This window comes from Orcinus orca, chromosome X, assembly GCF_937001465.1.
Source record: "Orcinus orca chromosome X, mOrcOrc1.1, whole genome shotgun sequence".
Classification (NCBI taxonomy): domain Eukaryota; kingdom Metazoa; phylum Chordata; class Mammalia; order Artiodactyla; family Delphinidae; genus Orcinus; species Orcinus orca.
The window spans coordinates 16240499-16263564 of NC_064580.1; the positions used below are offsets into that span (position 1 = coordinate 16240499).

General features: G+C 44.2%; 1 protein-coding gene across 13 annotated transcripts in view; it reads right to left on the reverse strand.

Moving 5' to 3' along the window:
- PHKA2 (phosphorylase kinase regulatory subunit alpha 2) overlaps positions 1 to 23066 on the reverse strand; it is an 85286-nt gene that overhangs the window by 33332 nt on the left and 28888 nt on the right. For all 13 annotated transcript variants that reach the window (XR_004480207.2, XM_033417376.2, XM_033417371.2 and 10 more), the window contains exons 2-11: positions 22124 to 22282; positions 18789 to 18836; positions 17689 to 17857; positions 15181 to 15263; positions 12812 to 12892; positions 11594 to 11692; positions 9660 to 9806; positions 8118 to 8171; positions 7371 to 7493; positions 3424 to 3519 (exon numbers count right to left, since the gene is read on the reverse strand). Coding sequence is in view for 12 of the 13 variants with exons in the window: in XM_033417376.2 (XP_033273267.1) it covers positions 3424 to 3519; positions 7371 to 7493; positions 8118 to 8171; positions 9660 to 9806; positions 11594 to 11692; positions 12812 to 12892; positions 15181 to 15263; positions 17689 to 17857; positions 18789 to 18836; positions 22124 to 22282 (1059 nt within the window). In the remaining variant the exon portion in view is untranslated. The remainder of the gene's footprint in view (positions 1 to 3423; positions 3520 to 7370; positions 7494 to 8117; positions 8172 to 9659; positions 9807 to 11593; positions 11693 to 12811; positions 12893 to 15180; positions 15264 to 17688; positions 17858 to 18788; positions 18837 to 22123; positions 22283 to 23066) is intronic.

The window sequence follows — 23066 nt, forward strand, 5'->3', positions numbered from 1 at the left end:
AGAGATAGGTACTGGAAACTGGGCCTGCTGTCTTTGAGCACAGCTCTGGGCAACAAGAAATGTCACAGCTCATACTTATATTTGGTTGCATTATGGGTACAATGATCTAAAACATCAGCCAACAGCCATGGCAGTGTAGTTGTGGATGCTGAGTCAGGTTTCTATCTTGCTCTCCTCAGGGGTTCATAAACTCAGTGTGCAGATGCAAGAAAATTACCAGAAGGTGGCGCTATTTATTGAGGAAAAACAACTGTATTATTAGATCACTAATTTTCCATCAGGGACTCAAAAAGCTGAATCCATTGGGGGCTTTTGACTCATCAAAATAAGCTACAGTTCTCTTTCTGATGGACAGTGCTGGCTACGTGTTGTAAAAGGCTGCAATTTTCTGTTGTAAACTCCATGCTGACCTTTGGGTTTTGGGTCATTACAACGTTCGTTGGTTAGGGGAATGTTAGTGACCACTTTCTTCTCCAGAAAACATAAGCCAATTGAAGGAAATAGGAAACACATCTTTCTCCAAAGGGGAAAATCACATCATGAGACGAGCCATTCTCTGCTTGTGAATTAATCAGTGATGTTGTTAATACATGCAGTAAATTTAAAAAATTTTTCTGTAGTAAACTGAGAAAAACTTAAGCTCATAAATGGAACAGAATTAAATGTTACCAGTAATCAAATAATCAAATAGGATAATACGTGGAGGGAGATTCTCCAAAACATCATTGTGGTTGTATTTGGGAAGTAAGATTCGGGAGAAATATTTTTTCTATAGAATCTTGTATGTTTTGCAGTATGCAGAATTACTTTTACAGTCAGATTGTACATTAAAACTTTTTGAAATGTAAGTACTGTTAAGAAAGATTACATAGATCTGGAATGGGAAATAGTCGATGCAAAGAACAGAAGGTAGACAAGATATCTGGGTCAAAAGACAGCTTGGCTCTGCCCTCCTCCCACCCATTGCTGGCTCCTGCCTCCCCGTGGAGGTATGTGTCTCCCCCTCTCCACCTCAGTCCTTCCAATCTGCTTGCAGGTCCTCCAATGCACCAAGCCTTTGCCGCCGGCGGTCCTCTGTCTGCCCTCCATCCCATGGATTCGCTCCTCCGACCCCCCTAGCCTGCAAGTTCGCAGAGGCAGAGCCAGCGTCATGACCCCTCTGTACCCCAGTACCTAGCCTGCTGCCCAGCCCGGAGCAGCTGCTCCAAGCAAGTCTGCTGGGTACGCTTGCGTTAGTCTCGAGCTGTCCAATGGAGGCCCCGTGGGTGGTGGCGCCCTGCAAAAGCCTGTCCACCTGAGGAAGTGAGTGACGCTGAAAGTCAGGCTGGATGGCGCCTTGGCCCAGAGCTGTGGCCACTCCAAGGGTGAGGCTCTTTTTCTAATTTGCACAAAGGTGCCATATGGGTCGGGGCAGCCCTGTCTGTGGTGGTCTCTGCATGTTACTAAGATGTGACGGGTGAACCTTCCCAGCTGTCATCCAGAACCGGCACAGATACAAACTGTGCTCAAAATAAAAGAATGTTCAAAATCGGTGCCTAGCTGATGTGTAAACACACTAGATAAAGGAGGATACTGAAATGACAAGTACAAGCCCAAAGGTCAGTGTAGAGATCAGAAGAGAAAAGTTGCAGAGTAACCCTTTACAACACGTAGCCAGAACTGTTCACCAGGAAGAAAAGGAGAGCTTATAACACCTAGCAGTTACTACAGTCAGGAAATATGCCTTTTAGTAGAACATGGATAGATGGTTATTCTCTATCATAAAATAGGCAAAATACCCCTGAAGCTATTTATTTTCCCTTGCTATGCTTTCAGGTTCCAAATTACGGCCCATTACCAACTTTGTTTTGTCAAGTGCCTCAATACTGGAAAAGGGGCAACCTGAACACGCAGTTGCTAGGAAGTAAGTACCCAGCCCCCACTGTCAGCCCCCCCCACCACCACCACATACACATCACACATAGTAAAATGAATACGTTTGCAGGAAACCTAGGTTTCTAACAGTTAGAAAGAAAACAGCCCCTGCAGGCTCCATGGCCTGATCTCTACAGTGAGGGACTGTCCATCCCCTGGAAATGCACCACCCATTAGGAGGCAGCGTGGGGTTGTGAGGAGGCCCTGAACCTGGGGTCTGGTTCCAGGCAGAGCCCAGTGCTGTCTGAGCTCTGCCTCTCTGAACTGAGGCAGATAATTTCAAAGGCCTTTGCCAGTCCCCTGACCATGTGCTCGTGGGCCTGATTCAACCACAAACTCGTAGACCCAAGCTGCTGTGTGACAGCAGGGTTACGCTCTAGTGCAGGCCCTGTCAACCGGGGGAAGGACACTGCTCTCTGAAATCTCTTCCTCCCCAAAGTGCAATAATGAAGCTTTGAAGCAACAGGAACATTCAAAAGAGAAATAGCCTTGAATCGAGAATTCTTTTCTGCTAAACATGAGATATGTATGGGGAAATCTTCCCATTAAGATATATAGGTCCATCATGACCCAAGCTAGGAAAGTGGATAGAAAAAACGATCTTTGGGCATCTTCTTGGAACTGGCCAGTTTCCCTCTTCATGATATAGAATGGTTTCTAAGTGATTACTCAAGCTCTAGCTCAGGAACTGCTTGACTCAAAGGAAGAGATTCTCAGCTACCCTACACAGGCACACCTCGGGTCCAGACCACTGCAATAAAATGAATATAAAGGGAGTCACGCAAATTTTTTGGTTTCGCATTGCATATAAAAGTTATGTTCACACTATACTGTAATCTACTAAGTGTGAAATAGCATTTTGTCTAAAAGAACTGTATGTATCTTAATTTAAACATATTTTGTTGCTAAAAAATACTAACCATCATCTGAACCTTCATCAAGTTCAGCAGTAGTAACATTAAAGATTACTGATCACACGTCAGCATAACAAATATAGTAATAATGAAAAAGTCTGAAACGTTCTAAGAATTACCAAAACGTGACAGAGACACGAAGTGAGCAAATGCTATTGGAAGAACTCAATTAAAGGTTGCCACAAACTTCAATTTGTTTAAAAAAAAACGCAGTTATCTGCGAAGTTGCAGTAAAGCGAGGTATGCCTATACACCTCTCCCCCTCTCCCAGGGAGATTCTGTCTGGTTTCTTCTTCCGTGGAAATGTGTGAGAACATGGTGCCTAATAGTGTTTTGTGCTTTTTAGGGCCTGTGTGGCCTTGGGCTCGGAGAAGGACAAGTATCCTCTGAAGGTCCTCAACTAACGCCTCCCTTGGGCACCAGCCAGGTCAAGCATGGCTCCAAAGCCGTAACTCCTGTGATAAACAGGAACACTACTGAAGGCTTTAGAAACCACTTCTCCTGGAGAAAAAGTGTTAGGTCTGAAGGGGGAATGAAAAATACCCAAATGCCAAGCACCATCTCACTTTGTATTAGATAAGCAGCACCTGCTTACCTTGTTAGGCGGCACGGCGTAGAGTTCAGGCATCAGGTGGATCCCGTTCTTGCCTCTGATTAATATTCCCTCCAGGGCCTCTCGGTATTCTTGGACCTGGAAAATAGCCCCATCCCCCACGGTAGGAAACAGCAGTGCAACACAGAAAAACAGCTCTCTTGGCAACAAACAGATCAGAAGTAGGACACAAGGCTAAGAAATGCACAAATACCTTCAGCTCAAGGACTGCAGGAGGAATCTGGACTCTTGCTGACAGCAAATGTTAGGAGGAACTAAATGCGACTAGCCTTTTATGTGTTGTCTTTAATTCGTGATTTAAATACTTCACTCTTAACTTCTCACATATTTAAACTTTGTCTCACCAGCTAGACTATAAGCTTTATGGAGTGGAGGCCAGATCTTAAGCAGTGCATTCATTTCCACCTGTTGGTAGTTTTCCACTGAAGAAGCCCTCCGTTCAAACATTTATTGCTCACGAAATATTTGCTGAACGAATAAGATGTGAAGAAAAGGAAGTGTAGGTACTATGATCCATGTACCCCAATTTTTAGGATGTGCTACTCAGTAAAAGCTGTTGATGTAAACATTTCTATTAAATTAAAAAGGCACCAATAAAACCCTACACATGAAAAGGGAAATAGAGAGAAAAAAACCCTTAACAGCCACCCAGCTATTTGACACATTTCATCTTTGGAGAGCCCAGTCAAATGCCTTCCAGATCTCATTTTCTCTTCGTTTGAAATTTATGGACAGCAAAGCACAACAGGGTGCATCACTTTAAAATGTGACTGGGCAGCAACTGGAAGAGACAGCACAGGGGGCTAAGAGAAGTAAATTCTGTGAGACCTACAAAATAAGGTACTAAACAGGCTTTTCTGTCTCCTTAGCTTTTTTGTTGTTGTTGTTGTTTCTGATAATTTTCAAGCTTGTTCATAATTGAAATTCCAACTCAATCTTTTTGAGATCTTTCAGTCTTGGGATAAAAAGACAGAAAACGTTAAGAACCGAGATAATCACTGAAGCATAAGAGTGAGAATCAACAAAGAGGGAACATTAATATTTGAAATTTACTGCCGCTTCTGAAACACCTCTGCATTCCTCAATAGAAGCAGCTTTCAAAAACTAAAACGAATCTTAGATTGCATATCCTACCCCAGAACATGAGATCTGAACAGATTAAAAAAACAGCAGTGTTTGAGTTTGTCAGCCCCGTAAACTTCATGAGGACAGGTCTGTTCTGCTCACCAAAGTATGCACGGCAGCAAATGCTAAAGAAATCTGTCTGAACAAATGAATGCTGCATTAACAAATATTCACTGAGTACTTACTATGTACTAGGCGTGGGGCATACACCAGTGAACTGGAGAGAGACCACCTCTACCAGGGTCCTTTGACAACTAAGTGGGAAATACTGTTACAGGTGCCAAGCTGTTATAAGAACCGTGGGGCATATAAAAGGGGCACCTGACCCAGCTTTTAGGCTTTCTGAAAGAAGAGACACTTAAAACGAATCACGTGAAGGAGGGAGGGGAAGTTGGGGGTTGAAAGGGCATTTGAGAGAAGGGGAGAGACAGCATGGCCTGCTCAAAGGACTGAAAAAGTTTCCATGTGCTTGGATTACAGAACTCAAGAAAGGAAATAAGTAACAAGAAATTGGGGGTACACTGGTGAAAACGAGGGCCCGATCTTATGGGATCCTACAAAACGTGTGAAGAGCTTGTACCTCATCCCAAAAGCAGTCAGGAAGCCATTCAAAGCTTCTAAGCAAAGCAGTAGCATAGTCTCTTTCTTAATAAGATCACTGGCAATGGTGTGGAGAAACAGCAGGAAGCGAGGCTGGGAGACCAGTTAGGAGGCTGACACATTAATTAAGACATTAGCTAAGAGTACCCTTAAGGATGGCAAAAGCACTGCTGGTCTGAAAAGAACAGCAGCAACAACAAAACCTGTGTGTGGAAGACTGTTTGGTGGCCCCCGACGACCCCCGCCTCCTAGTCCTCCAGCCTTTATGGAGGGCCCTCCCCTTGAATGACTTACGATAAAAGGCCCTCAGATGTAACATATTGGGTTAGGCTAATCAACAGAGAATTTCCTGTCACCTGTTTTATCCTAAGTCGAAATTTGGTCCTCTCCTTGTGTCCTCAGATTAAAAAAAAAAAAATGACCCTGGCATCTACCCTTGTCAAGGTTCTACATGGCCAGGATATTATAGAAACCATACTTACTTTTCCCAGCCTGTGTCCCTTCCATATTTAATATCTAATTGTTTCAGCCAAACTGATAATGATCAAGACACTCCAATATGGAAAAAGGTAAGACACTTTATCCCTGCCTTATCCTATATAAAATCCCTAAAAATAAGAGCCTAAGTTTTAACAATGTGTGGCATTCTATGTGCCCCCTCAGGCTACATCTCTGTCTATGGTTTACCCATCTTGGGCCTATGGATGCCTTGACAGCTGGCACATAGGTGGTATTTGTTTATTGGGATCAAAATGTTAACTTGAAACTGGGAACAAGCGAATATTTTCAAATGAGGGCTAAACAGTTTCATTTCACAAGCCCTAGGTGGGTCTATGCCCCTTATCGGCAGGAAGTATCCAGAGTGGTAATCTCTCTTCTTCCCTTAAGATGGAGGAATGATCAAAAGATGGGGGGGGCTTCCCTGGTGGCGCAGTGGTTGAGAGTCAGCCTGCCGATGCAGGGGACGCGGGTTCGTGCCCCGGTCCGGAAAGATCCCACACGCCGCGGAGCGGCTGGGCCCGTGAGCCACGGCCGCTGGGCCTGCGCGTCCGGAGCCTGTGCTCCGCAACGGGAGAGGCCACGACAGTGAAAGGCCCGCGTACCGCAAAAAAAAAAAAAAAAAAGATAGGGGGGACTGAAACCAAGCGTAATCATTAGTCAAATCCATTTTACCTGTAACCTGCCTTCACTAATCAAAGTCCTTTTAAGACTTGCAAGTCCTCCAAGCAGCACTTTGCCTGAATAATAAGATGTTTGCCCGAGTTGTTGTCTAGGAACTTGGAGTCAGCTGTGTCTGGTTCCAACTGAGCTGGTTAAGACTGGTTAGGACCACTGACCCTCCAATTGGGCATGCCCAAGTGTCCGCTGACCTTTTGGCATCAGAGGGCTGAAAACTCCACCCTCAGAGCATGCTAAGCACCTCCATTTTGGAACATGCAGAACCCTGTAGCCTAGTTACACTTGGGCAGAATGACAATTACTGCACCTTTTCCCAATCACCTTTCCCCAGCCTCAGACCGCCCTGCTGCTTTATTCTTTATCCCATAAATACACCGAGCCCCTTGCCTTCGCTCAGGTAGACCTGAGACTTTCTCCTTGCATGGCTGCCTTGCGAATAAACCCTCTGTTTGCTGCAAACCTCGGCATCTCAGCGTTTTGGCTTGCTTGCTGCTCTCTGGCAAAACAAACCTGGTTTGGCAACAACAGCCCTTAAACAACAGAATGCAACAGATGTGACACTTTGCCAGTTCCAGGCCTAAACCTTAAGAAAGCTTGGCGGCTTCTGCTTTCGCATTCTGGGAGAAGATGACCACCATGTAAAAAGCTTAACTGTCCAGAGACTGCAATACTGTAAGAAGCTCAAGCTAGCTACGTGGAGAACCAAGGTCTGGGCCAACAAGCTGCCAACCATGTGAGGGAGGCCATCTCGGATGTAGATCCTCCAGCCCCACTGACCCATCCCAGGTGACACTAGGTGAAGCAGAGAAAGCCTGTCCCTGCTGAGCCTTGCCCAAATTGCAGAATAATAAGCAAACAAAATAGCTGTTGTTTTAATTCACTAAGTTTTAGGAAAGTTTGTTAAGCAGTGACAGATAACTGACACAGTGCCCTGAATTCCTGCATAACCCTATGTTCTAATAATAATCAGCACACCAGTGGAATGAAAATGCTGATTACCAACACAACACCCAGCATTTTCTCACCTGAACAGCATCACCGTTGAAGACCCCATCTATTATGAAATAAGTCCAGAACACAGGCCATTCACATTCAATGTTTTCAAAGAGCTTGAGTTCAGCAGGGTCATAATGCAATCGGTTTGGGTCCTGGAACCAAACAGGTAAACCCTCTAAAAGGTAATGTCAGATTACATACATAATACCATTGTACCTCAATGGGTGTCCCCTGCTTTCTGATTCAATGCAGCTTTGAGGCTGGCATAATTAGGATTCTGCTATAATGGGGAGATGCTATTTTTGGCAGTTTTCCATGGTAACATTTCAGAAAAGTAAATCAAATGTACACAACACTCCTGGGTAGTTTATTATTTAAAGCTTACTATATCTCTATAACAAATAAATAGCAATTTGCCTCTCACAGTGCCGGGCAGACTATCTGTTTTATTGATATCATTATATCAGTCACTATGGCAAAGGAACCCAAGGAGGCCACAGGTAGCCTTTTAAAAACACGTGTGAGCCACAGAACTGTTTGTCCTTGTCTAAAAGCTGGTTTTAAACCACCAGCTTGCTGTCCTCCAGATGATCTTACTATTCTATTGCCTAACTCCAGCTTGCTGACTCCAAAATTAAGACTTGCTTCCAATATTCCAACATGTAAGTTTTATATTCCAACATGTAAATTTTATAATCAACAGAGGGAGAACACCACAGTGGCAACTTAGATATGAAGCAGTTAAGGAATCAGAAGAAACAATCTTTAAATACAACCTCTCTTGGGGTTTTATAACCATCTCGAAGGAAGCGACAGCATCCATAACGCCCCTAAGAAGATAAAGAAAAAAGATGCATTTGATGAAACAGAATTTCTTTGCCTCTTTGATTCAAGTCAGCCCTTCACCCCCTTTCCCATGAATCTTTTAGTAACAAAATGGGTACCAAATGCTCTTTGCTATCAGTACAAAAACTTATTTTTAAGTAATAAGCAAAGTAAATTCAGGTTTGATCAGTGCTTGGAAGGGAATGCCAAAACCTTCCATTAGAGTGGCAGTCAGGGCTGAGAGATTAATTACCGATAGTTCACTGAATGACCATCCTTTCATTCTGATTTGCTGTATCATGCAAAGATGCAAAGGGGCCCTTACTGCTTGGAGAAGCCACCAAGGCAGATACGTGGATTGACTGGACTGCTTCTACTGGAAAGACTGGAAAGCCACAGGACATTCCAGACTCCTCGCAGTTAGGCTCCGGATGCAAAGAAGCCTGCACCTGGCAAGAAGTAGGTGAGGGAGGTGGCAGGGCTCCCTGTGGCTTAGGGCCATCGCTGCTGGTTTTCCTGCTGCAGGCTCCAGTGTTCCTCTCCAGCTTCTTGGGGGTCAGGAAAGAAGGACAGTGGCACTGCTCTCTGAATCTGCCTCCCTAATCCCTGGATCGCAGTTTTGGGTGTCCACTGCCCAATTTCTTAAGTAAGTGGCACTGCTCTAGCACTGGCCATGGAGGCAGGCACGCTCCTAGTGGCCAGCCCTATAGTGTTTGGGGCATCCTGGTAGGCCCGGTCTTGAACTGCTCCCCTTGAAACGCTTCATTCCCTACATTAATTCCCTGCCTACTTCCACAAATTAAAGAGGTTCTGTTTTCTCCACTGGCCCCTAACTGAGACAGTGCCTTCTTTTGGGGATATGGTTGGAGACCCTTTACCCCTTTGTTTCCAAAGGCTAAAAGCATTTTTCACCGAATCTAAGTAGGATCATCAAATGCAGATTTCAGTTTAGGAAACTTACATTCTTCAATCATTTTACTGGTAACTTCAGTTGGCTGGAGTACTGCGTAACCTTCTCAGTTTGGTGTCATGTGTCATAGTTGCTGCATTTCACCTTGGAGCGGGGATTTTTTTTAACCTCAATTTAACTTTGGGATCTCCAAGTCCCCAGAAATTGTGTGTAAAGTTTCAGGATATTGGGACATGTACATTTTTTTCTGGCGGGGACTTTACCTTTCAAGAGATTCTTAAAAGAGTCTGTCTGGGATCTCTAAAGGGTTAAGAAGCTCTGCCTTAGAAGTATGGGAGTGATACGAATTGGGGTTTAAAGGTGCCAGCTTGAATTGAAGCTCTGCTACTTAGAAAGAGAACCAAGGCACTGATCACTCCAAGACTTATCCAGACTCAGCTTTGGAAACCTCAATCATGAGTCGACTTAGATACTGAGCAACTGATCTCATGGAGAACCGAGGCCTGGGTGAGCTGCTCCACGTCACTGTCTGAAAGGGGCACTTAACACAGGGCAGAAGGGCACCAGTGTGACCAATGCTTACCTGGAGCTTGGAAATAATTTCATTTTTGGTCACATTCACAAGGTTCACATCTTCCACTGCAAAGGCCGGGAAAGAAATAATGGAAAGAAGTCCAGCATCAATCTCTTTAGATGTCGATGCTCTTGGCAGCATGGAGAACAGAATAGACTGAACGAAAAACAAACAGGTGGCTTTAACCTCGGAAGCACTAATAGTTACATACAGTATCTAGAAACGACGACTTTACCCCAAGGGAACATTTGAATGAATTTGCCAATTTTGAGCAGAGCTTTTTCCTACCAACATGGCCCCTGCTGGGCGACCTCGCCTACCCAGCCAATGCTTCCTGCTCCTTGCAGGAGAAAAGGGGTCTGGGGAGAGCAGTAGTACGCCTGGAGCCCATGCTGAGAACTGTTTGTCCCCCTTCCTTTCGTGCCTTCTGTTGACTTCGCTGGGCCTTTAGGACATGCAGGGAAGGGACTAAGGACTACCTTGTCAGTAGGCTAGCGTGTCCTGGCTGTGAAGATAAGAGACAGAGAAGAACACACATATGGGACCAGGCCAAAGAAATGTCTGGCTTCTGTGGAATGTGACCAGTTGGACTGGGTGACCCAGGAACTACTTAAAGGAGTCAAATTCAAAAGACCACATGAACAGGCAAAATGGTTTAGTCAAAACAGAATTAGTTTAGTCCTAGAAAGAATGGGTTACTTAGTGGCACTATAATATGGCCTCAATTATAAGGTGGTTGGATTAGGTACTGTAAACTAAAGGAAGGTGAAATTATAAAGAAAAGTTTGGGAAGGGAAGAGAGCTAACACTGAGATCTAACATGTATAGACATGGGACTAGACCCCTGCAAACATAAGCTTATTAAATATTCTATATGAAGGAATTCGAGAACTATGTCCAATTCACACGTGAGGACTCTGAGACACAGAGACTCATGCCTAAACACATGCAGCCAGTCTGCGACAGAGCTAGGATTCTAACCCAGGTCCAGCTGGCTACAGAGCTCATGCAATCTCTACTAGGGACTACACATCTATTAAGATGCATACCAGCTTGACTTTATTAAACCACACCCAAAGAAATAGCAGACTCCCCATTAAGGACTATATAATGGAGGGAAATGGAAAGAGCTAGAAGGAGTTAAATATGGGGGGGAGCCCTTCAGCTTCAGAACAAAGCTTCATTTTCTATAGCCAAATGACCCCCAAGCCCAGTTCTTTAACTAGTCACTCTCCCTCGGCTCTCTGCCTGAAACACACACTCCCACCGGAAGCGCTCTGCTTACAGGTTTTTATATATCTCACTCCCACAGCCCTAGCACAGTACCTGGCATGTGGTAAGCCCTCACTAAATAAGAGTTTGCTGATGTGTCAGCAACTGGTGACCTACTGTCTGCTAAATGGAGTCCCCTAATCTGCATCAAATCACACCTTTCTCTGACGGGTATTTCAGGGAGATTTTACTAATTTGCCATTTCTCCCATATCATCTCTCCTCCACCATCCATTCTGCCCATTCCCACTCCCTCCCCAAGTGAACTCCTGCCTGCTAGTCATCCAATTTGGGGACCTCATGAAATAAACCTGAGAGAAAACCACCTACATGCTCAAAAAACATAAAACCGATTTTGCCTCCAACGAAACAAGGCTGCCTTGATTATTGACTCCATATACAACATCATCACTGTGTCTTATGTTTGCACAGTACTTTCTGGTTTACAAAGTACTCTGACAAACTAAGTTGATTTACTCTGATCCTTGTGACCACCTTGTGCAGCAGGAGGAGAAGGTCCCAGTATGCCCATTTTATGGATGAGGGAACTGAAACTCAAAGAAGCCAAGTCCCATCAAGCTAGGAAGGTGAGGATCTGAACTGGAGCCCAAGTCTTCCACTTCATGAGTCTCCTTCCCTACTCTCTGGAACGTGAGAGCCTTGAGCCATTACCTGGCAGTGTTCGACCTCATCGGGCAGAACGTGGATCACGGACTTGCGACCTCCATGGGCTCCAAAAAGGTCCAGTTCGTCAATTGCCTCTAGGGCTGCCTACAAGCACAGGTATGAATTACTTTTTCTTGCTAGTACACATACACTCCCACATCTGGCACCCCTTTTTCATTAAGCAATCTAGCATATATGTTTTCCCAAACATGGTAAAACAAATCTTTAAAATCCACTAAAGTGTCTTATACTCGTGTTCTATCCTTATTTTCAGTGGATAAGAGCTTTCCTGTGTTTTGCTGCTCACTGCAGGAACAAGAAAGAGAAAACAGAAAACCATTTCCCAAAATGAAATTACTATTCTACCCAATAATGAAACATTAACAACACAGCTTTGTGTGTGTAAGGGGTGGAGGGCTAAATTCATGGGCGGCTTTTCTTTCACCTATTTTAGCGGTTGACTTCTAACATTAGCATATTTGGCACTCAAAAATATTAACTTTTTTTAGTATTAAGTATGTTTTCTGTCAGTTGACCTTAACAGAGCAAATTTATTGTTGCTTTAAGAATTCTAGTTCTGGAGTCTTTATTCTGTCTAAAATTATGCTTCAGTCTTGAGGAAGAGGGGAGGGAGGAGGCGTGCTAAATGTCTAGGGCAAGACATGTCAACTGGTGGCCAGCGGGCTGAATCTGCCCTACAGGCATGTTTTGTTTGGCCTGAGGAAGTTTTTTAAATGATTTTGAATTAGAATACCTACAGAGAAAGTTTGCAGCGTCCTCAGTACCCCCTGATATTTTTCTATCTGGCCGGCTTCACTTGTTTATATTACTCGCCTGACCTGACCCTGTAGACTTTTAAACTTGTGAGCCCTGTCCTACAAAGTGGTCATATTCTTCAGCCCCTTTATGACCCAGAAAAGAAGACTGGACATCACACATCCAGCTTCTTCGACAACAGCAAGAGCTTAGATGTGTGGGTGATAACAATGGATAGTAAGGAGGGAATGCACTTATTTTCAGGTACACGCAGATTTCGGTGTAAGAAACCTACATTTTTTTACCTATAATTTCAGTTGGCTGGGGTACATGTGCCACTTGAATTCCATACTTGCTGACTTTTGAAAAATATGCTTATCAGATCAAATCCAAACCCCTAACGATGAGAACCAAACCAAAGCAGTTACAGACGCACAGAAGGAAGAACAAACAGGACGAGACTGTCACCTTGGCCATTCCTACAGAGCTTGCATTCAGTTCTGGAATGCCCTGATTGGTCTTATCTCCACGTTCCCACATTCCATAATCCTGCGGGAGAAAAAGGGAAAAAGAGGTATATGAAAAGTGCTATGGAAAAATGATTCGTTCACGTCACTGCAGGCATGAAGAAACATGAATATCTCTTCTCGAAGGCTACTAAATTCATGGCTTTACATATTCGAGCTGCGTTCTTTCTCGATTTCAGTTCATTTGACCTCTGGGTAGACTTTTGGAAGTAAATACTCAAGTGGAACAAAAATGCATACAAAGACACTCTCAATTTTCTTATTTCTAAAGTTAGTAATTTGTAAGAAACTCTTGATTTGTAGAGACCAGAACATTTTATCTTAAAATAAAAGGCTGCCCTTTACTTATCTAATACGTTTGAACTTGTATTAAATTGTAAGATGGAATAAAGACACTTTAACAAATGGGTTATAACTAGGTGAAGCCAACCAAACCATTTAAAATAATTTAATACCTGCTTTTAACATTACCTCTTGGGAAAAAAATGCTCAGCAACTAACAGAAGCCAAAGTCAAAACTGAGGCTCAGAATACTGGACTTTCCTGGTATTTTGAAACAAATTAATAGGAACTGGCTTAGAACAGCCCGTCCACATAGAGGACTTGATACATGCATACCTAACTTTTATAGTTGATATTTTCACTGAAGAAACCCAAGCACTGGATACCGTTTTGAAATAATGCTATATGCACTACTGAAAGGCTGCAACCCAAGAAGAACAGGACCAATGCCAAAATTCTGGCATTTATTATTACAGAGAAAGATGAACATTTTCAAAATGAGAAATTTTAGACTTAGACACACGAGAGTGACTTCAGACTCTTCCCTGCCAAGCAGGCCTTGTTGCTGAGCCCCAGGACCCCTTCCCTTCAGGACTCCTCACAGCTGGGCCTTTCCGCTCCAACCCGTCCTCACTCCAACCTTGGAGCCAAGGGACTGACTCATCCTTAAAAACTGCTTTGATCAGCTCACTCTCCAGCAGAAGAGTCTAAAATGACGACCTGTTTATTCCCTAGTGGATCACGTTCAAATCTCTCTCTCTGCATGGCCATACCTCTATTATCCAGCCCCACCTCCTGCACGTCCACAAGCTGACTTTACTTTCTACTATTCTTAAGTACTCAGCTTTCACCCTAAGAATACTCCTTCACTCTGCACCCCTTTCCCCAAGCTGTTCCCATGCTCACAGCCTGTTCCTGCCTGTTATTGTTCCTGCTACTCCCACACCCTTTTCCCTCCCTTCTGCCAATCCAAACCCTACTCATCCACCAAGGTCCAGCTAAAGTCCCGCCCTTGCCACAAAGACTTCCCAAGTTTCTTTAGACCAGGGTTTGTCAACCTCAGCACCACTGACATTTGGAGCTTGATCATTCTCTGCCGTGTGGAGCTGTCCTGTGCACTTAGTATGTTCAGCAGAATCGCTGGCCTCTACCCACTGGATGTCAGTAGCACTCTCCCCAGAGTGACAGCCAAAAACGTCTCCAGACATTGCCAAATGTCCCCTGGGAGGGGAAGACTGCCCGTGGTTGAGAATCGCCACTTTAGACCTGGGGTCAGCAAACTACGGCCCTTGGACCAAAACAGTTTGCCACCTGTTTTTTGTAAATAAAGTCTATTTGGGACACAGCCACGTTCACGAGTTCACGAGTTGCCTATGGCTGCTTTTGTGGTACAATGGCAGAGTTGAGTAGCAGCAACAGAGACTGCAGAGCTGAAAAAATTTACTCTCTGGCCCTTTACAGAAAAAGTTTGCTGATCCTTGCTTTAATGGCTTTTTAGAAAAAAAACAAACTCTACCCTTTCCTTACTGCTCTTATGCTCAGCTTTGCAGTTTAGCTGTTCTCTACAAGTGTCAGGCTCCACTCTCTGTAGCAGACAAAAGCCTGGAGGAACTGAGTTTCTACATATTTACACCTGCACACACCTGGCCCAGGGCACACATCTGGCTCCAGCCTCCTACCTGTGGGCTGCCTGGGGTGATCCCCACGGCACCGCAGCTCCTGCGGTGTTGCCCTTCATCCTGATTCAGGCTGGCCTGTGGACGTGCCACAGGACATTTTAGAGTCTTATTTAAAATAAGCGTGATGGATTCAAAGAGAGCATATGGCACATTCCAAAAACAGAAGCTCCCCAACTGAGCTCCTGGACAGAAACGTGCACTTTGTGTGCAGAGGTGACGTAATCTTATAGCTCTAATCTTGCTAACTTCTGGTCAGCCCCAAACAGCCTGGCCCTCAAAGAGCTGTATGATTTTTATTGTTTTTGACACTGGGACACCTGAAAAAAAAAACACTGGGTTTGACACTTACAGCGACTTTATATGCAGCTTCTATATAAAAAACAAGATTCTGTATGAAGGCCACCTCGTCAAGAGTGAAAATAATACGTAAGCCTAGTAAAGAAAAACAAACAATGGAGTTAACGGAATTACGTTGTGAAGAGAGAGCTGCCAATTACAAATTACAAATATTACACTAGGAAATAAATCCTTTTACCCTCATTTTCATTTTTCTTACTAGGGCATCAAAAATTAAGTATGAAGTAAACTGTAACAGTTAATGTCTAATCTCAGAAGGAAGGAAGGAAGGATGGGGGGGAGGGAAGGGAGGAAGGAAAGAATGGCTCCACTTTTGTGTGTGTGCCTAGGAGTAGAAAGGATCGAAAGAGAAGATGTGGGGCTTTCGGGTATGTGTTGCATTTGTGCAGAGAAGATTCCACAAAGCAAGCATTTTAGCCCAGAGCAACCACTGTCTTATCTTTGAGTGAGCCAAAGGGCGGGTACTTTTCCCCAATGGCAGATGGGGAAAGTGGAGCCCTCAACTACAGGAGATGGCTTTTCACCTCATGGATCTGCCCAGGTGGCTACATCAACGTGTTAAAGCAGGCAGTGACCAGGAGAGCTGGTTTTTTGCTTGGGTCTTTGAATGTATAACTGGTTATGACAAATACATGTTTTTTTTTTTTTTGGTTCTCCTGTTGGATTTTTTAAATTTTTATTTTATACTGGAGTATAGTTGATTAACAATGTTGTGTTAGTTTCAGGTATACAGCAAAGTGATTCAGTTATACATATACACCTATCTATTCTTTTTCAAATTCTTTTCCCATTTAGGTTATTACAGAATACTGAGCAGAGTTCCAACATGTATTTTTATTTTTTTTAATTAATTAATTTATTTATTTATGGCTGAGCTGGATCTTTGTTGCTGCATGTGGGCTTTCTCTAGTTGCAGTGAGCGGGGACTACCCTTTGTTGCGGTGCACGGGCTTCTCGTTGCGGTGGCTTCTCTTGCTGCGGAGCATGGGCTCTAGGTACATGGGCTCAGCTGCTGTGGCTCGCGGGCCCTAGAGAGCAGGCTCAGTAGTTGTGGCGCACGGGCTTAGTTGCTCTGCGGCATGTGGGATCTTCCCGGACCAGGGCTCGAACCCGTGTCCCCTGCATCAGCAGGCGGATCCTTAACCACTGCGCCACCAGGGAAGCCCCCAACATGTATTTTTAAAGTATGAATTCTTGAAGCTGGTATGGGTATGGTAAGATATGCACCCTTAACATCACTGGGGGAAGTTTAACTAGTAAACTGCTCTGAAAACAATTTAGCAATAAGTATGAGTAGCCTTTGAATGATATCTAACTAAGGGAAGGAAGCAAATAGAGATGGGGGTCAAAGTTGGTACTGCAACATAGTTATAATAGCAAAAAAAAAAAAAGAATAAAGGAACAGTCAAACTAATTATGGAATATCCACTGATAAAGTCATTAAAATTATGTTTATAAACAGCTTGTAATATCAAGGGGCAAATGGTTAAGTTATAATGCTATGTAATAAAAAGACTATATTTATGCATATAGTATGACCTTAAATATGTTTTTAAAATGCATAGGAAAAAAAACTTGGAGGAGACACATTCGAATGAAAGTTGGCAGTGAGATTTTTTTTCTATGTATTTCATTATATTTTCCAAAATATCTACAGTGAGCTCACGTTAACTTTCATAACCAAAACATATTTTTTAAAGTGCCTGGTTTATTCACGAAGCCATAACAGTATTATTTACTGACTTCTCCTATTTTTAGAGTTTCACATTTGCAGCCTGAAATAAATGGGAAGCCTCTAACTCAGGAGCGTGAATTTAGGGGACTGGAGATAAGAACTCTGAGACACAGCAGCTAAGTGACCTAACTTGAGGCTATTTGGTGCACAGAGCCGGGCAGCAGCTTGGAGCTCGGGAGGCCTGGTGTCCAGGCCTCCATGAAAGCCAACAGCTTGGGCTTCAACGAGAACGATGCTCACCACCCAGGAGTTTTTGGCCCACTCACAGCATGGGTGCTATGGACTGAAAGACAACTCTGGGCAAACTGCTGACTTCTAGAAATTATTTTGTTTGTTTATAATTTGGATAAACGAGGGTGTGTCTAAAGAGGGTGACAGGATAGTGAGAGGAAGAGCTGAAGGGCCTGCTACTCCGGGAGAAGAAAACTCTAAAATGGAGCATGACACGGTCTGCAGATATTTGAACTGCTGAACGTAGATCTGATCTAGGTTGGTCCAATAATTAGGCGACAGAGACAGCAAGGAAGCTTTGGGATCAACCAGTGAGATGCTGACAGAGCTGGTGCAACAGCCCTCGTTCTGCAAGGGTTCAGGAGGCTGACTGTCAACAGAGCCACAGAGTAGCGCACATAATGCAACGCAAAAAGAAGCATGCTTTTTCTTTACAGAAATAGCTTATTTTGAATACTGATCAATGCCTGCCCCTCCCCGCCCCCTTCTGGATGGTCACTCCCAGTACAATGAGGTCAATCAGCCCTGGCTCACCGGAGGCAGTCATCTGGGCCAGAAACAGGAGAAAGAGGGAGGTGGCATCCACCTGGAGGTGGCCCCACTGGTCGTCGCCCACGACGGTGCTGCAGGTGGCGGTGTCGTACTTGGCATGCAGGCTGTCCTTGGTACTCTGAGTGTGCTTGAACCTCTCCACTTTATTCACCTGAGAAAGCAAGTCGGCTGCTCGCAGCTAAGGGGTTCATGGCTGGCAAAGGTCAATCTCTTGGATCTAGACCTTTTATCTGTTACCTCTGGGAGCCAGTGGGATGGAAGGCAGGGGATGGATGTTCACTAGTGAGCACCACACAGAGAGGCTGTGCGGGGGACTCTTCCTGCCCATCACCAGAAATGTCTGAGCCCAGCGCCATTTTAACAAGTTCTGCAGGGCTGAGGGGTCAAGCTGCAGGGTTTCCTTGTCTGATATCTCCAGCATGAGCTGTGACACACAGTAGGAACTCAATGAGAGGGAGGGAGGAGGGGAGGGAGAGGAACCTCCTCTTCCTCTTTAAATTTCCAATCTTGTTTCCTTATGTTGAAAGGGAAAGAGCAATGTCGTCTTTGAAGACTAATGAGGCACGTGCCGATTAAGGGTCGGGACTGTATCATATTTATCTTGGGATCTGTGTAGATCCTAGTATGATGTTCTGTATACAGTACATGGTCAACAAATTGTTTTATTTACCCCTCACTGAAAATATCAATAATATCAATGTCAAGTTTTAAAAACTCAAGCATTTCAACTCAAAAGAAACCCTTTTATAAACTCAACAGAATAAACAACAGTACATGGCTTTCTAGGAGTGGCTTTTAAAAACAACGTTTTCTTCCCTGTTAAAAAAAAAAAAGGGCACATTCTCCTTTTACACAAGTTAACTCTTGAAAAGAGATTCTGAGAAAGTATTCTTTGACTCTGGTTCTATAGCATAATAAAATTATTGAAGATAATTTTAAAAGGAGAAAGTAAGCAAAATATTTTCAATTTCTCTTCATCTTGAGAAGAAAAGTTCAGAACACTTTAAGAGTGTTAGTTGTCACCATGAATATGAAGTGCCCACTCAGATGACCCAAAAATACATCTGTCGTTTTCCACTTACCTGTCTCATCATGCACTGGAGAAGACCCCGCATCAGTTTCACCACGTTCTACGGACATAAAATGGAATCAGTAATAAGGCCAGCTTCCCTGCTCCATGAAAACAACCTCCTGACCACATGGCCGGTAAGCCAGTGCTGCCTGGAGCCTTCCCCGAGAAGGCATATACATGCATTCTGATTGTTTGGGTTATTTCTATCCACTGCATCACAAAGAAATTCTTGACAAAGTGACTTATCTCAGATAAAGGAGCTGGACCAGATGGTACCTCCTGGCACTGAAATCCAGTGACTTCTGCTTTTAGCAAGACAATTTTTATAAGCCTAGTACCCTGGAGCTTTATATCACAATTCTTAGTAATTTATTTTTGTTATACTAAGGATGAATTAAGTCCACCACCATGCCTGCCCCAAAATAATGATGCTTTGCCAAAATAGCCATTTGTGACACCATTACTGGACCACTGAGTAAAGTTCTTACAAAATGCAAGTAGCCGCCAACGTTTCTTAATAATATGTATTATTATTATAAATAATATCAATATCACTATGATAATCAGACGTTCTGTCCTGGTATTGTACAAAACACTTTACCTGGATTCCCACTAATTCTTGCAACACCCTTATGAGGTGGGTGTTATTATTTCCCCACTTTATAGATGAGGAACCTGAGGCTGATGAAGCAACATTGCTCAAGTCTCTCCGCTGGCAGGATGGGGAGCAAGGACAGGGCCCAGGTCCTCTGACTCCAGAGTTTGAGCTCCTAGTCAATACATTGTGTTGCCTCCCACTTGCTCCACAATTCAGGCCCACTGAAAGACTGGTCTTAATATGTCCTATTAAAAACTCTATATAACTACTTCACAAGTGGCTGGAGAATGGGATATTTTTAGGTCAAAGTAGCCTGGCTGAAAGAAGTTCCCACCCAGGGCCTTCAGCGTCTCCTCTCTTACAGAATGCACATGGTTTGCAGGGGAAGGCATAGTGAAGGGCCACGAAAGTTAATTGCCAAAGTCTGAAATGGATCACCCTTCAGATTCTTCCATCTCTAAAATCCTAGGAGTCTAGAGTATAATCTCACTTTATGTCATAAACTCTTTTGATGCAGAAAATATTACCTCATAATTAAAAGATATAATTAACAGTTATAATTAACATTTCCTATGGTGTGCAGCGTAAACATTTGCCAATCGACTTCCCCTCAAATAAAGAAAAGTTATTTTCCATTGTGAAGAAGCACAGTGGTTCCCAACTGGTGGTGACATTACCATCCCTGGGGATGGGGGAGCATCTGGAAATGTGGGGTGGAGGCATTTTTATTGTCACCATGATGGGGGTGGGAGCTACAGCCATTTAGTGAGTAAGGACTAAGGACACTATATGTCCTGCAACTCATGGGACAGTCTCACACAATAACAACTGTACTGCCTAAGCCCCAAATGCAATAGTGTCCCTGTTGAGGATCATTGGAAGATCCTGTGTTATTTTCCATAATCAAGGGAGATGTCTTCTTTAGTTATTAACCACACTCAACAAATCAAACAATGTGGCCTATTTGTGCCTCTCTATTGTCAGTCACAGATAGGCAAATCTAGTCTACTCTAACCCAGATCAGAAATTGCTTAGAGGAGAGGTAGTGTGTGTGTGTGTGTGTGTGTGTGTGTGTGTGTGTGTGTGTGTGTGTGTGTGTGTGTGTGTGTGTGTGTGTGTGTGTGTGTGTGTGTGTGTGTGTGTGTGTGTGTGTGTGTATGCGCGCGCACGCATGCATGTGAGTGTGAATAGACAGGCATGGGTTTACTTGGATTTTGTGTCAGAGGAGGATAGGAAGTTTGGAGGACATGAATGTCAAATTATTACACTGTTAAATGAATGATTCACTTATGTAATAGCCAAGTTCTTAGAGGAGCATTCAGTGCTTGCTGTATGCATTTTCTTTTTTAAAATTAATTAATTAATAAATTAATTATTTTATTTGTTGGCTGCATTGGGTCTTCGTTGCTGTGTGTGGGCTTTCTCTAGTTGTGGCAAGCGGGGGCTACTCATTGTCGTGATGTGCAGGCTCTCAATGCAGTGGCTTCTCTTGTTGTGGAGCACAGGCTCTAGGCACGTGGGCTGCAGTAGTTGTGGCACGCAGGCTCAGTAGTTGTGGCTCACGGGCCCTAGCGCACAGGCTCAGTAGTTGTGGCACACGGGCTTAGTTGCTCTGCGGCATGTGGGTTCTTCCCAGACTAGGGCTCAAATCCGTGTCCCCTGCATTGGCAGGAGGATTCCTAACCACTGCGCCACCAGGGAAGTCCCTATGTGCATTTTCAATACTACCCATTCTTGCCTTACCTCCAAGACTGGGTGATTTCATTACCTCATACTCAGCATGCCTAGTCAAATCCAGACTGTCCTTTCCTTGCTCACACAGACAGGCTTCCTCTCTTAGCTTCCCTACTGCTGTCAAGGCTGCCGCCACTCATGCCCACTTTGGTTGCTATAAACAATCACCAATTGGGCCGTAAGAACTCTCCCTGGACCTGACAATCCACTGGCTGTGCCAGCCAATGAGAAATGATGAATCAAAGACAAATCCCAAACGCTCTCATGCCAAGAGATCTATACTTCTATACATCAATGCTCCTTACTTCAATGCTATTACTCAAAACACTCTGAAAATACTTCCTGTGCTCAGGGGCAGATTATTTTCTTACATACTTAGTGATGGGCAAGTCTTCGCTTTGGTGGGTATGCTGGTTTCTAATTTTGGAAAACAATAAAAGGTCCTCATTGTGCTGTATGGTAACACAGGCACAAAAATTGGACACCACCAATGTGGTTCAAAATTAAAGGGTGACTATAAATTAAAAAGACTGCTTTAGAATGACTCAAACTGAAAGGCATTTTTAAAGGAAATTCCAAACATGTTTTAAGCAGTGGCAATAATGTTTGGATAAATATCCTTTCAACATGATTACTCCAAAGAGTATACACTTTGGAATGTGTAGTTCTGGTGTGCTGACTCTTTAAAAACTATCATATTAGTTTACAATGACATCTTGTATATAAGTATGTATAAAATTGACAGAGCACGTGTGAGAGAAATGTAGCTAGTTAGAAATTTGGATGTCTATTCAGTGCGATTTTTTGTTGTTTTTTTATGGAGGGAAAAATCTCAAAAGGAGAGACACATGAGAGGCTGAGACCACCAAAGTGCCTCCCCAAAATATGCTATAGCAGAAATGGAGGAGAAGCCTGTACCAGACTGTTTTGCACACACAGCTACCTCCTTGTAGGCTTTTCAGTTCAAGGAAAAGGTGCTGAGCGGCCAAGCCACGGCTGCCAGTCAGCCTTACCTGCTCCAACTCGTAGGCCTTGGCTTTGTCCTCATCGCGGTCAGCATTCTTGCGGTAGGCCATGCCCAGGCCCCACACAGCCAGGATGCTGTAGATGTTATCCCGCACCCAGGCGTCCTTCTGCTCGTGACTGGCTGACAGCAGCCCCGTGACGGGATTCTATCAGAGAAGACAAAACGATTCAGCACGGCCTTTCACCTAGCTCCTGGGCAATGAACGCTCACCCTAATCGGGGCACGAGGGCCGGGATGAGAAGTGAAGAGACCCTGCCACCAACAGTGTGATCTAGGGTGAGAAATGACATCACTTTTTCTAGGCTTTGGTTTTCTCATCTGTATAATGAGGATATTAGACTAAAAAAATCTCTGAGGGATCTTCTAACTTGTGAGTACTTGTTCTTTGGCTTTCAGACCAGACCATACTGTTGTAAGTAACGAACAGAAGAAACAGCAAACAGAAAAAGCCTTCAAGGCTTTTACAAATGTGCATTACACAATTAGATCTTCCTCTCCCTTTGTGTTTCCACACCATTTAGTAAAGCACTGAACATGGGAGCAAGAGGCCCCACTCTACCACTCTAGCTCTGTGTGACCGGGGAAGCCACCTACCTTAAAAAGGAGGTGCCGAGCAAGGGGCCATCAGGGGCTTCCCTGGTGGCACAGTGGTTGGGAATCCGCCTGCCAGTGCAGGGGGCATGGGTTCGATCCCTGGTCCGGGAGGATCCCACGTGCTGCGGAGCAACTAAGCCCGTGCGCCACAAATACTGAGCATGCTCTCTAGAGCCCGCGAGCCACAACTACCGAGGCTGCGCGCCCAGAGCCCGTGCTCCACAACAAGAGAAGCCAACGCAATGAGAAGCCTGCACACCGCAACGAAGAGTAGCCCCCGCTCGCCGCAACTAGAGAAAAGCCCAAGCAAAGCAACAAAGACCCAACACAGCCAA